Raw genomic sequence first — 20,110 nt, 5'->3', positions numbered from 1 at the left:
GAGAAAGCAAGAGCCTTGCCAGAACGTCGCCGACATCGACCCGGCCGAGCTGCATGGAACAACTCGACCTCCCGATGTATCATCTGGCGGCGGGGGTGCTGTTGTGCCTCGCCCAAGTTCCACGTGGTCTTCGCGGCCTGCTGGCACCTGGCAGCTGTTGATGAGTCAACCCTGCACCGTGTTGTGCCTCGCCCAAGTTCCACGTGGTCTTCGCGGCCTGCTGGCACCTGGCAGCTGTTGATGAGTCAACCCTGCACCGGGACGGCGACGGACGCGGACAATCGGGAAAAACCACGTCGCCGGCTCCTCTTGACACAAAAGTCGTTGGCCAAGTTTTTGTCAGCCGCCGAGAGCAACACTCCGAAGCAGCGTCGACCCAGCAGCTGTACGGGGTATTCTGCCTTGCTTGAGTCAACCTGGCTGCATCAGGGAGCGACTTTGCGCATGGGATTCCACGTCATCTCACTGTGGTGCCACGCTGGCGCGTGGGGTCTCCCTCACCAAACAGCGAACTGGGCATGCCTTGCCCCCTTTCCTAGGTTCAGAGGGAGGCGGTGTTTGGCTTTCCCTCTTCGGGGCCGGAGAGGAAGACGACGATCTCATTGGAGTATCCTGCGCATAAATTATCTTTGCAAGGGATCTTGGGAAGGCGGACGATGTATAAAAACGCTAGCGCAGAGGCGCTCGTGGGTGATTCTCTTTTCATGTTGTACCACGCTACCATGTAAATACTGTATATAAACATTTTTTTCTCCTTCTCCGGCTTCTCTACTCGTCCTCTCCGGGGACTCGGATGGCCCGAGTCCGCACCACGCTACACAAAGGCGCAACAGCGCACACCTCTATTCATGCAATGGTGGTTACTATGTCAGTCACGCAGCCAGCCAGGAGATGGCATACCGGGCCCGTTTCCCCTGATTTTTTTTTTTTTCGCGATGGCGTACATGGGCAAAAAAAAAAAGTATATTAACTCTGTGGGCAAAAATGACCATTTACCTGTCTTGCAAAACTACAGCAAATTCGTGGCCTGGAGCTAGGCCGTCTCCAAGGAAGACCAGAGACCGTGTGTCGTCGCTGTCCAGGATTGCTGGATGCCCAGATGATCCTGGAGGTTGGAGCTAGCGCGGCCGGTCCACCGTGCCGCGGCTTCATCTGAATGTGTGCGCCATAAAGTTTCTCAGTGTGAAGTGTGGATTATTGTTGTTGGACGAACTGCATTTTCTAGATTTCAGTGCCAAGCGTGGTGTTGTCGATGGTGAAAGTGTCCTTGCTGCCTAGCTTTGTTTGTCGCGAAGAGCAAGTTTGACGATGAAATAAATGCTTCTGCACAGTTCACGTGTGACTGTCCGGGCGCGCATGCTTGAAACCCCAGTGCGTCTGCGAAGTCTTCTTACGAAGCCTGTAATCTCCGAAAGCCAAACCTACTGCATGCAGGCTGTTTTGCTAAGTGCGAACACGTACGACCGTTCTCATCCGGTGCTACATAAATGCTCACGTGCTGTCACAGGCCGTGCGTGTTATCCAGCAAGGCAGACAAGCTGTTTTGTATTTAGATGGGCTAACACAGTCGACACTTGCCCTTGGGCATCGTTTATCAAGTGCTGATCGCCTAGAGCATTACGGTGGCACGTCAGTATTTTGAAGCGGCCTGCCGGTTAGCTCGTCAGGTGATGACCGTATGCTGAGTGACATAAAACAGATTCCAGTTGCATATTCGGCGGGGCTACATTGCAGTGCGCCTTTCTGTCATCAAAACTTTCATAAACCGTGGAAATCAAGATTCCTGACGCATATACTAAAGAAACCGATTCAGCCAGCTGCATTTGAATTTTTTGCGTCTTTTTACGCCTCGCCAATTAAGAGCATTTTTTCGCAAAACACTTTATCATAATAAATATAGCCAATTCTGCGATGGTCATCAAATATGCGATATCGAAGGGCCTGTGGACAGGACCACCAGCAGCAAATCAGGCTGACGGGAGGCCGATGAGGAGGCACAAATGTCAAAACAATACTTGTGCGAAAAAAGAAAGAAAACCAATGGGGCTCGAATTACTGACCTCACCTGTCCTTTACGTGCCGCTCTAGCCAACCACGCCACAGCTACCGATTGGTTCTGAAGGTCTAACTAGCTGGTTTTGTGTTGTTGTTAAGGTGAACCTAACTTCAAAATTTTTCAGTTTTACGTTTGGACGTAACTTTAACTGTTTCTATCGTTCCGTATAGACGTAACGTTAGACACTTCAACTACTCAAACAAAGCGCCGAACCAAAAAGTGCATGACGTCACTTCTGTGCATTGTATCACTCACGTAGAATCTGAGGACAAGCATTTTCTGCATAAACTAAAATAATTCACAAACAATATTGAATTTTTTAATAGGTTTGCAATATCTGTTTCTATGAAGCGTCAAGCAGATATCATCATCATTGTTGTGAAAACCATTATGGCAGCGCCCATAAAAAATGCGTAGCGTTACTAGATGCTTATGCTCGACGTGCCGCTGGTGTCCTGTGTGACCTGCGTTGAATTTCCTTCGGCGTAGTGTGGGAGTGCTTTCAGCATTGGCCTTCAACATAGCGACGTTTGTTGCGCTTACAATGATGTCAGAAAGACTGCTTTTGTCGAGAGTGCTGCGCCAGTTGCTGCGGAACGTTACGATGCGTCGACGCTTGTGCAACTCAGCGCCGCGCGAACTCGATTCCGGCGTTAAGGAGAGAATTTCCCGAGGCCCTTCGCTCGAGCACTTCATCGCTAACTCTGCAAATAGCCTTGCCGAAGCTGAACCGCCACGCTCGACTGAAAAGTTCCAACATCCCTACGTAGCGAATAATGATGTCCAGGCACAAGGGAAGAGAGGTGAGGAGGAGCTGTATCCTAAACTTCTCCATTTAAGCTCATCCAACCGTGCGCTTCAAGTTTTTGCCTGGTTGGCTAGTCCCTAGCCGAAAAGAATATACATGGCGAAAAACTCGTGCTTTATTTACTCCGCACTGTCTGCTATTTTTTTTTTTTTTTTGCGAAATCATGCACACAACTTGCATTGGTCAAGCAGCGATGAAAACAGTATGACCAGCATGCACTGTACTTATGAGTTCTCCATGAACACCTAATGCCCATATTTAATACTTAAAATCTTATATAATATTGAATAATTTAAAATTGCTGTAGAAAAACTTGCTAGTGATTACCAGTTGTGTTCATTTATTGTGTAGCATAGCTACACATGAGACATAGTTTGTCAACTATTGCAGATCGTCGTACCTACGAAGCTTTTGGGAAGGATTTTAAAAGCTGGCATAGTTTCACGTGCACATAAAATTAACATGATTTGTTGCTATGCAAGACACAAGTTTTCATTGTTCTTAAATAACGACTGTGCGTGTGTTTCCATATTATTCATTTTTCTGGTATTCCAGTACACTTCGAGACGTATGGGTGTCAGATGAATGTCAATGACACTGAAGTGGCCTGGTCCCTGTTGAGGGATGCTGGTTTTGTGAGGACCAACTCTGCAAGTGAGGTATTACTTAATGCATAAATCAGCATTCAACAGGCTGTGAAAGTACTCTTTACATTTCAGGCTGATGTCGTGCTCATAATGACTTGTGCCATACGAGAGGGTGCCGAAGGAAAGATCTGGTCGAGAATCAATCAATTAAAGCACTTGAAGAGGCTGCGCCATGCCGCTCAACATGGGCCCTTGCAGATCGGAATATTGGGTTAGTTCTCATTCAGGAAAACATATTTTCTGATAAATTGACATTACGGGTAACTGAGATTTATGCTGTTCATATATGCTAAGCAAGTTCACTTGCCACAACAGATGTTCTTATTATTTTTTCTTTGATGATATGTGAATTTCTTTCCTGTTGTGCACCAAAGTTATGACATGTGACGTTTCTAAACTTTGTCTTTATCCTTACTTTGTCTTCTCATATGAAAGAAAACGCTTCTTGGTATGCATGGTTTATCGCTATATTCAATCTCTCACAATCCATGGTTACTATTGGTGTGAAAAACAAAGCTTTGTTTACAACTTGCATACTGGTTTTGATTTCTTGATCACGCACCTGTGATTCTGTTTCTTTTTAACGGTATGTTATTTGACTTTCATGCTCTACAAGTTCTCCCTGGTTCATTTCGCAGGATGCATGGCTGAGAGGCTTAAAGAGAAACTTATAGAGAAAGAGAAAGCAGTGGACATAGTTGCGGGCCCAGACAGCTACAGAGACTTACCACGTCTCCTGGCCCTCGCCAATTCAGGACAAGCTGGTGGTACATTGCTTATTTTCTCTTATTGATCACTAGTAACGGTGTACCTTCATATTCTTTCCAAGAAGAAGACCCTATCTGCAATTATGTGCACTGCTATGCTTTCCTTTTCCAGTGAATGTCCAGCTCTCTTTGGATGAAACCTATGCAGATGTAGTCCCTGTTCGTCTGAATGAGAATTCGAAATCTGCATTTGTGTGAGTACATCTCGCGACCTCTAAAATTGAAATACAGTATTTCACTCCTATTTCACTCCTCTTTTCGTATGTTTATGTGCTCAAAGGAGTTACGTGCTCTTGAATACCTTTTGAGTGGCAGCTACATATCAGTCGGAGATCTACGAATCAATGAGAAGTGTGCTAAACAGCGCACTGATCTTTACAGTTCTTGAAATTGCAGCACTTGACGACCTGTACCAGAAACGTCGCATCATGAAAAAACTGCGACACTGCCATTGTTGAGCAGAAGTCATTACTGTTCAATTCAGTATGTGTTCGTAGTAAATGAAGTTATCACAAAATTAATCTGAGGACAGCAGACTTGGTGAGCACTTATAAGTACACACTCAAGTGGTCTTGGCTGACTGGACGAGTTTTTTTTCTTCTCCTTCTTTTAATTTTCTGCTTGGACGTTTGGCTCAACAAACCTTATAGATCACGGTTTTGTGTTGTTCAGAAAACTGTCATAGCAAACTTGATTTTTTTTTTCTGATGTACACCCATGTTGCTCGATGTGATGTTTCGGTGCTTTAGCGCTCATGCCATTGCCTTTACCTCCCTTCTACCATTTGCACTATTTCCTGGCACTCTGAATTGTGATAAATACTCAAAACATCATGGTATACCAACTCCCCCAAATTGATATTCTTGCTAATGTTATCTTTACTCTATATTCACCTTAAGGACAAATGCTAGTTCCGTGCTTTTATGCATGATCCTGCAAAGACTGCCATTCATGTATTGCTGTGTGCCAGGGAAAGTAGACAGAGTGAAGGGCCTATGAAATCAAGAAAGGATGTTTTGCTTGACAATCAATAGTCAGCTTGTCTACAGGTCCATCATGCGTGGCTGCAACAACATGTGCTCCTATTGCATTGTTCCATTCACACGTGGTCGAGAGAGAAGTCGCCCACTGGCAAGCATCTTGGATGAAGTGAAAGCCCTATCGGATCAGGTGAGTACTATTATGCTCGTTTGCAAGTCAAGACCAGTGCAGCTTTCTGCTGTCAGAGGACTCGCTTCAATGGCGTCGCAGCCGACCTCTTCGGGCTGCAATCACGGGAGGACTAAAAGCTTGTTCTTTCGTGCTTACAGAGCTCAACAAAAGTGGGCGCCTCCGCTGTTTATGACAATCCATCGGCGTCGCCAGTGAATTGCGCTCTCGCAAGCTTATTTCGATGCTGTTGATTCGTATCACATTTTCAACTGCTTTTTGTGTGTTGAGTGCAGTGTATGGTAAAAGCAATCGGCTTAGATAGAGAACATATTCATAATCAATTGGTTCAGGGAAAAACCAGAAGAGCAGACATTTACAGTTAGCGATGAACCTGCAATTCACTACTCCGGCCAACCAATGAACTCTTTCACATTTTGTATTCTAGCGGGGAAACAGAAAAAATAGAGCAAGATTTTACATTTGCCCATAATGAAAGCTTCCAGAGGCACTGCTTTACTCTACGGATGCGCTCATCTAAGCTTGGGTCCAAGCTCTACCTTTAGGCGCAACACCATGACATCATGGTAACACAGCAACAGCATTGATTAAAGGGCGGTCCTTTGACGGCGAAAAGCTGTACTGCTCCTGACTTGAAACTGAGTATCGTCATCATCAGCCTGACCATGCCCTGTGCAGGACAAAGGCATCTCCCATGTTCTGCCAGAGAACTCGGTCATGTGTTTGCTGCTGCCACTTTATACCCGCAAACTTCCGAATCTCATCTGCCCACCTAACTTTCTGTTTCTCCTGCAGCCGCTTGCCTTCTCTTGGAATCCAGTCTGAAATCCTTAATGACCAGCAGTTATCTGCCTTCGCGCTACGTGCCTTGCCTATGACTATTTCTTCTTGATTTCGAATACGATGTTCTTAACACCCGTTTGTTCCCTGATATACTCCACTTTCCTCTTGTCCCTTAGGGTTACACCCCTCAAAACTGAGTACAGGAACACCTTAATAGATCTTGCAGAGCCACTTAAAGTGTGGTACTATTCATATCGTAAGTATGGTAATTCAGAGTGAAGATCTGTTAAAAATACATGCTGTAGAGGACATCACGTCTTTCCATATGTATTACCCTCTTTTTTTTCTTAAACTGCCTACTCATGTCACAGTATGAAGTCAGCTTTTCAAGTGAATGATCTGCAGGTTGGCCGCGTACCTGAATATGAATCCTGCTGCTAGGTTTACTCTTAATTTCTTCACATTAGGCATATATGAATATTTGAGCACCTTGAATATTCAAATAAATAAATATTACACTATTCAAATTCACTTTGACACAAACTTAAATGATTCAAAATTTTGAAGTATTCGAAACGAGTGAATAAGTGCTTGAAAACCATAGGTAATGCCTTGCAAAGGTGGTTTTGCTGTAGCAGAAGGGTATGATGCTGGAATTTTATCTACTCAGGAAAAATCCGCACTGCCGCAAAGCCCCTCTTCAAGGTTAAATGAACTTACTACCCTCACATCAACTCATCATTTTTTTTTAAGTTCAAGAGCTTGTGATACCGGCTTATGTGCTCAAAGGAGAGGAAATTTTCAAAGGTATCATATTTTACCAGTTATTACTTGCATTTTACGGAAAGTCGAACTAAGAAGAATGCCGTTTGCAGGTGCCTTGTTTCAATTTTAAAAAGAAATATGCAGGTTAGTTGAACCATGACAAATGTGCTTATTTTTCTTTCCAAAACATATGTGCTGTTCAAACCATTTGAAAAAGAAAATTGTTTGAAAAATCACTATTTGCTTTGAGTTTAGTTTAAACCCAAAATTTACCGTTCGCACATTCCTACTCTACATGCAGTGAAGCAGCATGTTGAGAGAGTATCAATTCAACCAGCTCCATCAATATGTGCAAGTGTGTTCCATCACTAAATCTTTGCACCTGTTACCCTAGTGCCTATAACACCAAATCGATGCACGTATGCCACTTTTGTCATCAGAAACATTGCTAAGTTGTCTCGGTCCACAGGAGGCTAAAAGAAAAAAGAGAATTAAGGACAAAATATGTGGCTATTGGGTGTAGGTTTCATGTGCTCGTAAATATATGCAATCGTGCTGATTCAGCGTATGTAAGCACCCATTTATGTGTATTCACTCACATGTCAGATATCTTTTCGGAATCCTGTATTTGCAACGTGGCCGTTCTTTCCGTTTCTCACCAGGGCGTTAAAGAGGTCACCTTGCTGGGGCAGAATGTTAACAGCTACCGGGACATCTCAGCTGAAAGCCAGGCCTTTATTGAGCGCAGCAAAGATGGTCCGGAAATCTTGAGTCGAGGTTTCCGCACCGTCTACAAGTTGCCTGTTGGCGGTCTGCGATTCGCTGATCTCTTAGACAGGGTCTCGCAGGTTGACAAAGAGATGCGCATTCGCTTCACCTCACCCCACCCGAAAGATTTTCCAGACGAGGTGAGCCTAAGACTCTGTGTCATGTTGTGAAACCTCTTATTAAGTTTACTGTTGTAAACAGGTGCTCGTGCTGTGTTGATGTTTCTCAGATATGCTGTAAGTTTTCAAGACTGGAACAACTCAGCAACATCATAAAAAGTCCATGGTATTAGTGTTATTAGTATAATAGTAGTAACAGTAATGCTACTTTGTAAAATGAAAGTATTACAACTGACAAAAAAAAAATAAGAAGAAAGATGCAGGCTGATTATTGGGACTGAGAAAGGCACAGTGCATGCCTATTCTTCAATAAAAAGGAAATAGAAATAGAAAGGAAAAAACGGGAAGCAATAGTAAAAAAACTGGGAACACAGACAAAAGCAAAGTAGAAACAGAACAGACTTTCTTGAAAAAAAAAAGCAAAATGCACTAAAAAGAATGGGAGCTTAGTTTTGTGGGAGAAAAAGTTTGATACATTAGCCAATGAGAAAAGAAAGAGGGCAACACAGATACCATTTTTCAATAGAAATGTTGCTCTGGAAATTTTTGCAACATTTCAGAACTGTGGAAACAATAAGCACACTCAAATAAACTAAGCACCAACCCAGAAAGCATCGAATGATGCAACATGTATGGCAAGCAGTCTCTAAAACCCATATTTGTTGTGTCCCTAAACAGGTGCTGGAAGTGATTAGGGACCGGGACAACATCTGCAAGCAAATCCACCTGCCTGCGCAAAGTGGGAACAATGCTATCCTTGAAAGCATGCGCCGAGGCTACACACGCGAAGCGTACCTGGAGCTCGTGGACCGGATACGTGACGTTCTACCAAGTAAGGCATACAACCTGCACGTGTGCTTGGGAAATATTGCTTTGGCAATACAGTCCTACAGCAAACACCATTTTGTATTGTGCTGTTGGCCAAAGATAGTTGGCTCCAGCAAAATTCTTCTACAAACAAATTCAGTATTGGTACAAGAACTAGACAGCATGTGCGTAGCATTATATGCAAGTTGGTGCATGTAGAAGTGTTACTCATGATTTGTTGTTTAATATGTTTGCTTTCATTGTCTTACTAAAAATCTCATGTATGGATCTTAGTCTTCTCTGTTCTTTTGTGTACTTTGGTTGGGTTTTCCTATCTCCACAGGGAATACTTTGATCTGCTTGCGATGTAATGTGGCCCATTGCATAATACTTATGCCTAACCATGCAACCGGTCTCATCGACTGAGATATTGTTACCGTAGAAAACTATGTGTGCTTGTACTTGGGAATTCTGTGTACATACATACCACAAGATTGGTAGCGTGCCTACCTGTCATATGCTGCGTCTTTTTACTGTTCTTCCTTAGATGTGGCCTTGTCTAGCGACTTCATATGTGGCTTCTGTGGCGAGACTGAAGCCGCCCACGAGGATACCATGTCTCTGGTAGATCAAGTGAAGTACAGCGTAGCCTACGTGTTTCCTTACAGTCTCAGAGAAGTATGCCTGCCATCAATATTGTCTGTCTTTTTCTTTTTTTCTTTTTGTGACGGCTGTTTTGAACTGATCAGGGATGATTGTTCTTTCCTTAAAAAATAGCTCATGAAAACACCCTTGCTCCCTGTAAATTATGCTTGCCAACGCTGTTGTTTTCAACGAACAGTTACAGGTTATGGTTCTGCATGTGGTGCACGTGGAGCATCGAAAGTGCAAGACACTACTGGCGTTAACATCAAACAATGTTCTTATGCAAGTAGTAGAATCCAAATATTTTTAATGCAATCAATGGTTGGTGGTACATCATTTGATTAGGTGTTGAAGGGGTACTAACACGAAATTTTTCACTTATTGATTTTTTTTTGCATCATATGATGGGCCAAGCCTCTGAGAGCATAGCAAATTTACCGGTATGCATGCGTGCGCCCTTACAGCATTATTCTAAAAACTAGTTTCCGTTCCTACTGTACCCTGACGTCACGACATGGTATGAGCAGCGCCACCAGGCCTGCAAGCTTTTGGGACGTGTCCACGTGCCCGCGTCGCTTCTTCGATCGGCTGCTTCGTCTGCTGCTCGCCTCATGAGTAGCAACTGTCGCGGCAGGGGGGCACAATGTTCTTTTCCACCAATCTGAAGTCGGTCAGCAACTGCACGTTGCGCATGTACCTGTCAGGAGTGAAGTGCAGAGAGCAGAGTAAACTCTATGTGGTTGGCATTTAGTCTCATCCTTGGCCGCAGCACACGAAGTCGACCCACGCTTGTCTCGGCGCCGGATCAGACGGAAATCGGTAGAGCTTTCACCTATTGTCCCCCGTTTCACTGGCGCAAGTCTTCATAGGGCAAAATATTGACGTCATAACGACAAATTCAATATAAAATAATTCCTTTGTCTTCTAACAAAAGCATAAATCTTGTATTCGCGTGCGTGTACACTGTTCCAGACTCTGCCAGCTCACTTAGCAGATACGCTGTATGACAGTGACTGCACAGCGCAAGTCGACAATCGTGTAGGTGACGCACAAGCTGCCATTTTTTCTGTTTTGATGCTTGACGTCATCACATCTAGCCAGACTGCTGCGTGAAGTCACCGGGATTAGTACTGTAGCCTGATGTCAAGTTGTCATGTCGGTAGGTGCGTTGCAAGAAATTTGACTTTGATTTCAAAATAAAATATCTCATCAGCATTTGCTGAGCGCCATACTTGCTCAGAGTCGTCTTTGTATATGGCAGATTTGTATGGCAGAGTAAACTCACCTCCTAAATAAGGTGTCAGCACCCCTTTAAACCTAGTAACCTAATCTCGTGAAAAAAAAAATTATGACAAAAAAATGTTTGGTTGCTGAGTGTCAGGTGTCGTGGCTCCCATATAAGAGCTGAAACATCTGAGAATGATGTTATTTGATATAGTACTGTTATTTAAATGTAATGTTCTTTATGGTTGCCATAGTTTCTTTTCTTTCTGACTTTCTACACTGGCCGTTAATAGTTTGTCATGTCCTGAATAGAAACATTAATGATATTTTGTATTTATGTGATACATCCCTGCTGGGAAACATTTTAGTTAAGGTAATTTGTAGCTTTATTCATTACAATGCTTATTGGCTCTAACCTATCAAGACTTCTTTACAGCTGAGCTTTTCTTAATACTGACTGTGTCTTTATTTTCTTATTTCAGCTTTCAATTTGTTTATCAGCAGCTCAGACAGGTCTTTTTTTTCACAAACGAAAGATTGGCTCATCTCTTAGAAAATTGTATATTCTACTGCACTTATTTTAAGGGCTATGCATAATGGCTCCACTTTATCAGCTCTAGTCGGATACAACTTTTGAAGTCCAAGGCATTTGCTGCTCAAAGGCAGGCGCACATAAGCCTGCGCAGGTGGGCTAACACTACAGGCTGACTTCATTAGCTGGACAATGAGTGACGTTGTACTTTAAAGAACATTTACAAATGCATGAGAAGGACTGTTTCTCCAGCAAAGGAGGCCATTGGCTGGCTCGCTTCAGTCATCTGAGAAAGGCCTCTCTGGACTTCATATGTTGCACAATACGAATATAGTGCAGCTGCAGTTTTTGTTCTTCTAGTTTTAACATGCTAGGTTTAATTATGAAAGGCTTCAAGCATATGTTGCACCTGGTTGACCTAGTGCCATTGGCACTCTTTGTGACTTTGTAGAAAACACACGCACATCGTCGTCTCGAAGACAATGTCCCACTCGATGTCAAGAAACGCAGAGTTGGAGAAGTGTTGTCCCTCTTTCGTCGTCATGCTAAAGAGCTCTTCGACCAACAAATTTCGTCGCATCAGCTTGTTCTGGTTGAAGGAGTAAGCAGACTCATTTCTTATGCTCTATGATGTTTTGTACAACACATATTGTGTAACTGCAATGCAATGTTCCAAAATGTACAAAGAATAATCAAGAGGTCTGTCTTCAGGAACCTGTTTGGTTAATGCCATCACCGTCAATAAGCAGTTAAGAAGAAGTCTTCATGTAAAATTTTCAAAATATTTGCCCTATTTACATAAATGTCTCTATTGCATATCACCATTGCTGATTGGATAAAATAATTCGTTTTTATAAATAGCTTGGCCAAACAGCTTTTGGTCCTAATGTGTAGACGTCATATCAATGTGTAGACGTCATATCCCAATGTGTAGACGCCTTTGAAATAGTACTGCTACACTGATTGCCATGAAATATAAAATTGTTCACCAAGACGGGTACATACATTTTTGAAAGCCTTATGTTCATTGGTAGCACCTTTTCAACTACAACACGACATTGTCTTCTGGTTTTCCTCACCGAGCAGTTTCAAGGGAAAATTGTAGCTGCAATTAATATCATAATTTGATTAATTACAGTGATATTCAAGGACTCTACTTTAATAATCTATATCTAAAGTCAACGATCACATAATGTATCAGAGCTAGACAATATGGAAAAAGGAATGCCTACACTGTTATTGACGCTGGCACATTAATTTGTTGATGGTAGGATTGTTCATTATTGCGTGTTGAAAGCCACACAGTGTCACTGATTTCATGCAGCTCAGTGAGCAACACAAGTTTTTGAAGTTATGCTGAAGCAGTCTTTTCAGTCAAGTAAAACAATCAAGAATCACACCTTTCCCTCACCACCCTGTATGCTTATCTAGAATTGTCAACATGCATAGTTTGCAAGCACTAATTTATTTGCTTTCAAGTCACCCATGCCATTTCTTATTTTCATGCTCTTTACAACAGGCTAGTCGCCGTTCGCCAGAGGACCTGGTCGGCAGAAATGACAACAACATAAAGGTCGTATTCCCAAAGATTCTCATCCCAGAACACCCATTGTCTTCAGTGAAGAAGCAGATTCAACCGGGCGATTATGTAGTTGTTCAGGTATTGCAACTTCCAGTGGAAGCCACTCCTCTCTCTCTCTCTCCTCTTTGTGTGTGTGTGTATCAACAGGTGACAGAGTGTCACATGTCTACTTTTCTAGGAAAATCTTGTACTGCCTGTTGTGTAGATTAATCACAAGGCAAATTATGGTCCCTCAGGTAAACTGCTCGGTCACTTATGCCAATTTTTTTCATAGAGGTAGCATATTGTACTGAGTTTAGTTTGCTATGGCGCAACATTTGTAGCATTGACACTTTGAACTTCTATGCTATGAAAGCTGTACTAGCCTACCAGCCTGGACTTGCCTCTGCCTGTATAAAGCCTCTCCATACAGCCCCAAATGTTCATGCAGAAAGTGTAACGAGGCTGTGCATGTGTGTTTTTCAGACACACTCTTATTAGGCGCTCACAAAACTGCCAGTTTTGTCCCCATTCTCCTTGGACGATGTTCTCGTGCACCACTGCACAATATGTCATTGAAGTCTATTGCGTTTCATGTAAAATTAGCCTGTGTGCCGCACCACAATGTCAAACCTAGAAGAGGAGGAAAGAACTTAATGTTAGAGAAGAGATAGAAGGGGAGCCTGGTTTTATGGGGGGGGGGGGGGGATGCTATCTCAGAGCCTTGGAGGCTGCGGCTGTTGCCGTCTATTGTCTGTTATGCCAGCCTTTACTGCGTATCTTTTTCTGCACATTGCGGCTTTTTTGCTCCCTCTTTGGGTGAAAGAGGCAGTTGTTGGAACTATGTTGAACCTCATTTGGTGCACCGTGAAGTCCGCATGCGTATGTGTGAACTAGAAATGTCCAAGCAATACGTAACTCAATTCAAGGAAATGTTAATTAAAATTATAATTCTGTAGTTGGCACAGCCAAACCTAACCTAACATAAAGGAGATATGTAAAAGTGACGGTACCTATTATTTCAACAAAGAAAACAGAAAAAACAATGTGCTTGAAAATCGTACTGGACGACTCCTTTATTTTATTGCTGTGGAATCAAGATGTCTTCAGTGGTGATGGCGCAGTGTACTCTAGTATTTATGTTTGAACAAACCCATAAAAAGGGCTTTATTAAGGTAAATTAAACTTAACTAGCTGTAAACTTGTGCCTCTGTGCGAAATATTAGTGCAAGCAAACAAGCAAGTTAGCAGAACTGTATTAGCGCATTAAATTTGGCTGGCTGGTACATAGTACTGACTTTAAATGAAGAAACAGCGCTGGAACAGGGCTGAGACGAGAAGACGTCGTGTTTGTGTCTTTTTCATCTCTGTCCTGTTCCAGCGTTGTTTCTTCATTCAAAGTTAGCAGAAAGACTTGTGCATACCTGGCTTGTTCAAAAGTGTGTCCTGTTCTTGTAATTCACAATTTTCATCATTTCTTTCAGATTCAAGATTGCTCGAGCCAGGTGCTCAAAGGCATGCCATTGTATGCCACTTCTCTGCAAGAATTTATGGCTGAAGAACGGGAACAGGTGCGCTTGAGGCATGTATAGTCTGTCTATCTTTCTCACTGGAATAAAATATGTGCCATCAGGTTTCCTATTGGCAATATAATGAAGCTTATTCGTGAACATGCCAGTATTATTTAGTGCACATGTTTAGATATGCCTTCCCAAGCAGTGTTGCAGGCTACTATGAGATGACTCAACCCACAGGTAAATGCATACATACATACAAAGTAAAAATTTTGCAAGGGAGGGTTAGAATGCTCAATCCTCTCAGCTATAAACATAAAACTACGCCTGCATACAGGACACAAAAATAAAAATGGAGACGGGACCAGCACAGACTAACAACTTGTCAATATGTCAGTTGTTCATCTGCACTGTTCTTGTCCACATATTTCTTCTTGTGTCCTGTATGGTGGCGTAGTTCTATGTTACTCACGCCATACCAATTAGTATCCCACTGTACCCTTCTTAATCCCCTTGGCTATGCTTATAAAAATATAAGGTTATTTGAAAATTGGAATCAAGGAAAAGTGGTGGAAACAAAACTGCATTTTTAAGTGTACCTTGCTTTGCGACAATCTTGCCCAGCTTTTTTTTTTCTTTTCTATTCTAGCTGAGGGCCTATGTGACATTTGCATCACTATGCCCACCTAATTTAATCAGTCTTCTGACCTAGTAGTTTCATAAAAACATAATTCTTCAAGTGGGCATAATGTTACGCCTGTTTTGTTTATCACATTTAAAATGATAGTGTACATGTCAAACCTTCAGCCCAATACATCGTCTAGAACACTGTAACATCATCTATGCAGAAGACACAAGCCTGCTCTTTTCTGGTACTAACAAAGATCATTTTGTGAATCTAGATAACGCAGTATACAAAAGATATACACCTGAATAATTATGTAGTCATGGATGCCTCTAAAACAAAAGCTGTCCTTTTTCACTCGAGTCCTTACCTAATGGGGTCACTAATTTCTACAATATGTTAAACAGCAGCAAAATTGAGTTCTTATATATTGTGGTATCTTTAGGTGTTATTTTTCATAAACATATGAAGTGGGATCACTATACGGAACTTTTATACACTAAACTCTGCAAAGAACTAGGTGTATAAAGGAAATGTTTACGTGTATTACCAATTGCTCAAAAACTTTAGATATTTAATGTGCTATTCTTATCGCATCTGCCTTACTGCAACTTAATTTGGAGTAATGGATCAATGAAACACACAACTAATTTCAGTATCCTACGAAAAAAGGCTCTACATTCTATTGGAAATCTTTCTTTTATTGCCCACACATCACAAATGTTTGTTAAATATAAGATAGTAAAATTAAACCTTCTCTATAAATACTCTTTATTAATCTCCTTCATGTCTGATGCCATTAAGGGGAGATGTGAGTAAAAAAACACAACTTTTTGTTTCCAAAATTACATATTTTTTTGTTTTCGTTTACTTTGACAAGTTAGGTTTTCTACTTTGGCAACAAAAACTTAAGATTGCAATTAAACTCAAAGTAGGTTAAAATCGCTTTCAAGGAGCACAAAGTGGCTGCTGAAAACAAAAAGGAGCTCGTTGTCTTGATTCCCCTGGAAATTGTCACCTGGCTGCTTGCCATTGCATTTCACATGAGCAGTTCACACATGCTCAAAATAACAATTATTGCCAAGCTCTCATGATGGAAGAAATTATCTTAACATATATATTCCACATATATGAGCTTTCATTCACACCTTCAAAATGTATTTTTTAAGATTCATTTTTGGGCAATTTCTTCAGTTTAGACATCATGTTTATGACTGTCACAGAACGAGCGCTAAAAAAGGGCGCGCCGCCAAATCCTTGCGACAACGGGCGGCAGAAACGCCGCGAGGTAAAAAGAAAAAAAAAGAAAGCAAACATCCAGGGCTCCCGGGCGCGCGCTCTCCCCGCAGAAGCACGGCTTCGCAGACGATCCTCCTCACCCCACTTCGGCGGCCCAGCAAGCCCGCGATTTTTCCAGAACGAAGGGGGCGGGGCCATACCGAGTTGACTCACCGGCCGGAGAGGGCATTCCAACTGTCTCGCCCTCTTCCCAGCTTTCGCCGCGTATCGCGCCGACGAAATGACCAGAAATTTCTGGAAGGTGGCGCGGAAGGTATTTAATCGAGCGGCCGAGACGACAGAACAGGAGGTGACGGAAGTTAACGCCAGAGCGCGTAGGAATTCCGCCGTGGAGTCGGCGAAGGTTCTGCCCGTAGTGACAGAACAGGAGGAGACGGAAAGTTAGCGCCGGAGCGCGTAGGGATTCCGCCGTGGAGTCGGCGAAGGTTCTGCCCGTAGTGACAGAACAGGAGGAGACGGAAGTGAGCGCCAGAGTGCGTAGAGAGGCCGCCGTGTAGTCGGCGAAGTTTGTGGTCCGTAGGGACGGCTCGAGCTACAGGCAAGAGCGTGGGTTTACCGCTATCGAGCGAAGACGCGGGCAACAGCTGCGTGTGTGAAGCCGACGGATTTCCGGCGAAGAAGTTGAAGTTTGAAGAGTGGCCAATTGAAGACGGGAGGTTTCCTGGGAGAGAACTTCGAGAGCTGCGGAACGACAACAACGCTGGACTTTGAGTGAGGGATTCTCGGAAGAGTATCATTCAGACTTTTGTTCCAAGGACTTTGGACTGAATAGGTTTTATATCTCTTTAGTCTTTAAGTGTCTTGGTTGTTCAATGCATGCGACTGCATTGTAGTGCGTATTGTTGTCTGTGTCCGTTGTTTCAAGTGTGGTTGATTGTACTGTGTAGTACATTGTCTGTTTGGTGACGTATTGTATGTAACTATTGTGGAGTGTGCATACGTGTGTATTGTTTTTGATCTGCCGTTAATGAGAATATAATTTTGTTTGTTTATCAACTCTCGGCTCTGTCTTGTTCTTTGGGCCACAGCCGGCGTCCGCTGGCGCACCAATAAGGACCACTTCTAAATTGTCCACGCTTTCGTGGTGCGGTTCGGGGGGCCGATACTTCGGCTCTTGGAATTAGCCCGGCGATCGCCTCCCTAATAAACGGGACAGGTGTGACAATGACATTTCTGATAGCCCAATTGGGGTAAAAGTTTTCCCACATACTCCTTAACATGTGGAAAGTGCAAGTATCTCCTTTGAAACTTGATAGGACTTGTATAATTATTGCAAAACTAAAGCGAACACTTGGTGTGAGCCCAGGATTCTAAGCATTCTCACATTACACTTTTTCTCGTGCATGAAAATGTCTTATACGTGCTTTCTTGATTGATAATTATTTAGTACATTCTACTGTTAATTTAGAGCAATACGAGCCATCAATGGCTGAGAACCACAAATGTTTAGTGGCATAAAAAGTTTGTCCAAAAACAACTATACATTACTCCTTTCAAGGCATAAAACTAGCTTTCCAACACACCATAACACTAATCACATATTTGAAAACGTGATAAAAGCCTATACATACAGCAAAAAATTCATTGCCCTAGACTACAGATCAACACAATTCTTTTTTTCTTTTCTTTCAAATTGCATCTCTCCCTAAAAGTCGCAGTTATATGCACATTTTAGCTAATCTTTCTGTGCACCTGAACTGGCACTCTGCACATTGGTACGTTCCGAGGCCATGTACTAACCATAGTTATGAGGCATTTCGCTTAACCCAAATACTCTAATCAATTTCGAAATAAATTGTGGAAATATACGTACTCCTTCAAATACTAATATTTTGAATATGCTTTATTATACATCTCTTTATTAATATTTCCTTTTTGTATAACTTTTTTTCAATGCATAGCATGTGCATTGCTAGTTTGAATTGTGTTTAAATTTGCCTTGACTTTGCCGTCATGTTGCCGCAGTGACTCTTGAACTTGGGGCATTGTTAAAGGGACCAACAACTGGTTTTTTTTCAACACATTTTTTTCCGGCGCGGCCGAAAGCTTACCCTTCACAGTGTTCGCAGTGGCAGTAGTTACTCCCGAAAATGCGTAGTTATTTTATAAGCAGTATTTTTCGATTTGAAAGGCTCTCAACATAGACGTGCCTTTCTGTTCAACAACGCTGAGAATCGATAGCGATGTGGGTAGTCCCTCTAGCGACTTGTGCATGCTGTTCACAAGAGTTCCTGTAACTATGCTTAAACACGTTTATTCTGAGCATTACAACTATTTTTGAAAATAACAAGCCGTTACAACGAGACAATATGGCTTTATACAGCTTCCCTGTATTTGTACCGCGTCACGTGCGCCTGTGCTTAAGGTTGTTGCCCTTCTGTCTTGGAAGGCTTCTCCCGTCGTCGTTACTCTCTCGACACATGAGTCAAGCCAAGTCATCGAAAACGTCACTGCGCTCATTTCTGAGACAAAGTGTTAGTTAAAAAAACCTTGTCACTTCAAAATCTTAGTGACCTGAAAATTGCGTGCATGGTTTCATAAGCACGTAGAGAAGTTCCTCAAGACGTGCTGATGAGCACGGGATCATTACATCATACGAAGGCAGCGCTACCTTATTGCTCACTACTAACGCAGACCTATAAGTTCATCTTTATGGACTATTATCTGTTACTATAAAGAAGCAAACAATATTTCAATACTAACAGGAAAATTGACTGCGTTCATTGTCACGTGACAGGGCAGCTCAGATAATTGAAGTTTCTGCCACCAGGTGGTGCCACAGGCTACTGTTGCTATTTTCAATGAAGAAATAAAAATGGAACTTCACATCTCTCGAGAAAAGTAGGGTTGGTTTCAGTCACTGTGAGGGACAATCTTTCCATCTGTGCAGTCGTCTCATTTCGTGTTCTGGGCAGTTGTCGATCCAGATTTTTCCCTATCCCAACCACTAACTGTAGAACTCTTATGTGGTAAGTAAATAAATGCATGCCAACTATTGAGGACGGCAGTATCATTTCTATCAGCTTCTTATAATATGTACAAAATTTGAGCTCTCTGTGAAAGGTTTTTGGGAAAAAAAGTGGGAAATGTGCGTTTCATTGCCCTATGAGCTTGTTTTAAAAAGCGGGACATGCGCGTCTCACTGCCCAATAAAGGACAGTGGTTTCAGAAAAAAATAGTGCCTTTATTTTTTTTTATGCGAACTTTCTGCTGCCTTACAATCAAGAAAGGATAGAGGCTACAAACGCAAATGCCCTATTACAAAAAAAAAGTCAACTAAATGTCCGTTGTTCATCCACACGCTGAAGCAACTCGAGCAGCAGATGTGGGTACAAGTTATGCCTGCAACAGTTGAATTTTCGTTCATAGAGGAAGCTTAGCTGCTTCCTCCACAGGAAGAGACTTCCCTGCATGAAGTTGAAGTTTATTGTGACATCATGAAAATACAAGTGACATGGTTCATAAGTAGTACAGAAGGAGGTCCCGAAGTAAACACTGTCAGGGGGACCTCCTAGCGATAATGTGTTGATTTGAATACAGGGCAGGCAAATGTCGAGCAAAAGAAAAGCATATTTAAAACACCGAAAGTGAAAAAAACACAAGAAAAAACTAAGATAATTCAAAAGCATGAAATGCAACGATAGTACAGAAACATATATACATTAGTACACTCTGAGACGAATCGACGCGAATTCTAAGTTAACAAGGTGTAAAACAATTCATAATTGCGAAAACACAGTTGCTAAAAAAATGAAAAAGACAAATGAAAATGAAACAAAGAAAAACAAATATGAGTTAAGAAAACGTGAAAGATGGTACTGCTGTGTTGGGCTGGCTGGTCCCGACGAAGCAGAAGAAGAAGACGGCCAACGGAGACGTACGGGACGCCGACCAGCCCGAACACGCGGGTTGGTGCGAAACGCCGAAGGAAAGAACAACAACCGCACTCCACGGTTACCCAGCACACACTGACTTTATTTACAGTCGCCTTGAAAACCTGGATGCCAGAGCGGCGCCCCC

General features: G+C 42.5%; 1 protein-coding gene across 1 annotated transcript; it reads left to right on the top strand.

Annotated features, from left to right (window-relative positions):
- Positions 1–2,457: 2,457 nt before the first annotated feature.
- On the top strand, positions 2,458–14,309 carry LOC119174697 (mitochondrial tRNA methylthiotransferase CDK5RAP1-like). The gene is made up of 12 exons (XM_037425730.2): positions 2,458–2,859; positions 3,420–3,523; positions 3,584–3,722; positions 4,150–4,278; positions 4,391–4,472; positions 5,328–5,448; positions 7,659–7,904; positions 8,562–8,715; positions 9,238–9,368; positions 11,543–11,692; positions 12,611–12,751; positions 14,137–14,309. The coding sequence occupies exons 1-12, from the start codon at positions 2,601–2,603 to the stop codon at positions 14,242–14,244; spliced, it is 1,764 nt and encodes a 587-aa protein (XP_037281627.2). The 5' UTR covers positions 2,458–2,600; the 3' UTR covers positions 14,245–14,309.
- The last annotated feature ends 5,801 nt before the right edge of the window (positions 14,310–20,110 follow it).

The sequence above is a fragment of the Rhipicephalus microplus genome, unplaced genomic scaffold (assembly GCF_043290135.1).
Source record: "Rhipicephalus microplus isolate Deutch F79 unplaced genomic scaffold, USDA_Rmic scaffold_72, whole genome shotgun sequence".
NCBI classification, from domain to species: domain Eukaryota; kingdom Metazoa; phylum Arthropoda; class Arachnida; order Ixodida; family Ixodidae; genus Rhipicephalus; species Rhipicephalus microplus.
Note: the sequence above shows the minus strand (reverse complement) of the source record. Positions and strands in the feature narration are given on the sequence as shown.

What these genes read in the sequence shown, in the direction of transcription:
- LOC119174697 (XM_037425730.2), top strand. Translation starts at nt 2,601, where the DNA reads ATGATGTCAGAAAGACTGCTTTTGTCGAGAGTGCTGCGCCAGTTGCTG. An exon ending in GGACCAACTCTGCAAGTGAG is followed by an intron (nt 3,524 to 3,583) that starts GTATTACTTAAT and finishes TTTACATTTCAG; the next exon opens with GCTGATGTCGTGCTCATAAT. An exon ending in AGCTTGTTCTGGTTGAAGGA is followed by an intron (nt 11,693 to 12,610) that starts GTAAGCAGACTC and finishes TCTTTACAACAG; the next exon opens with GCTAGTCGCCGTTCGCCAGA.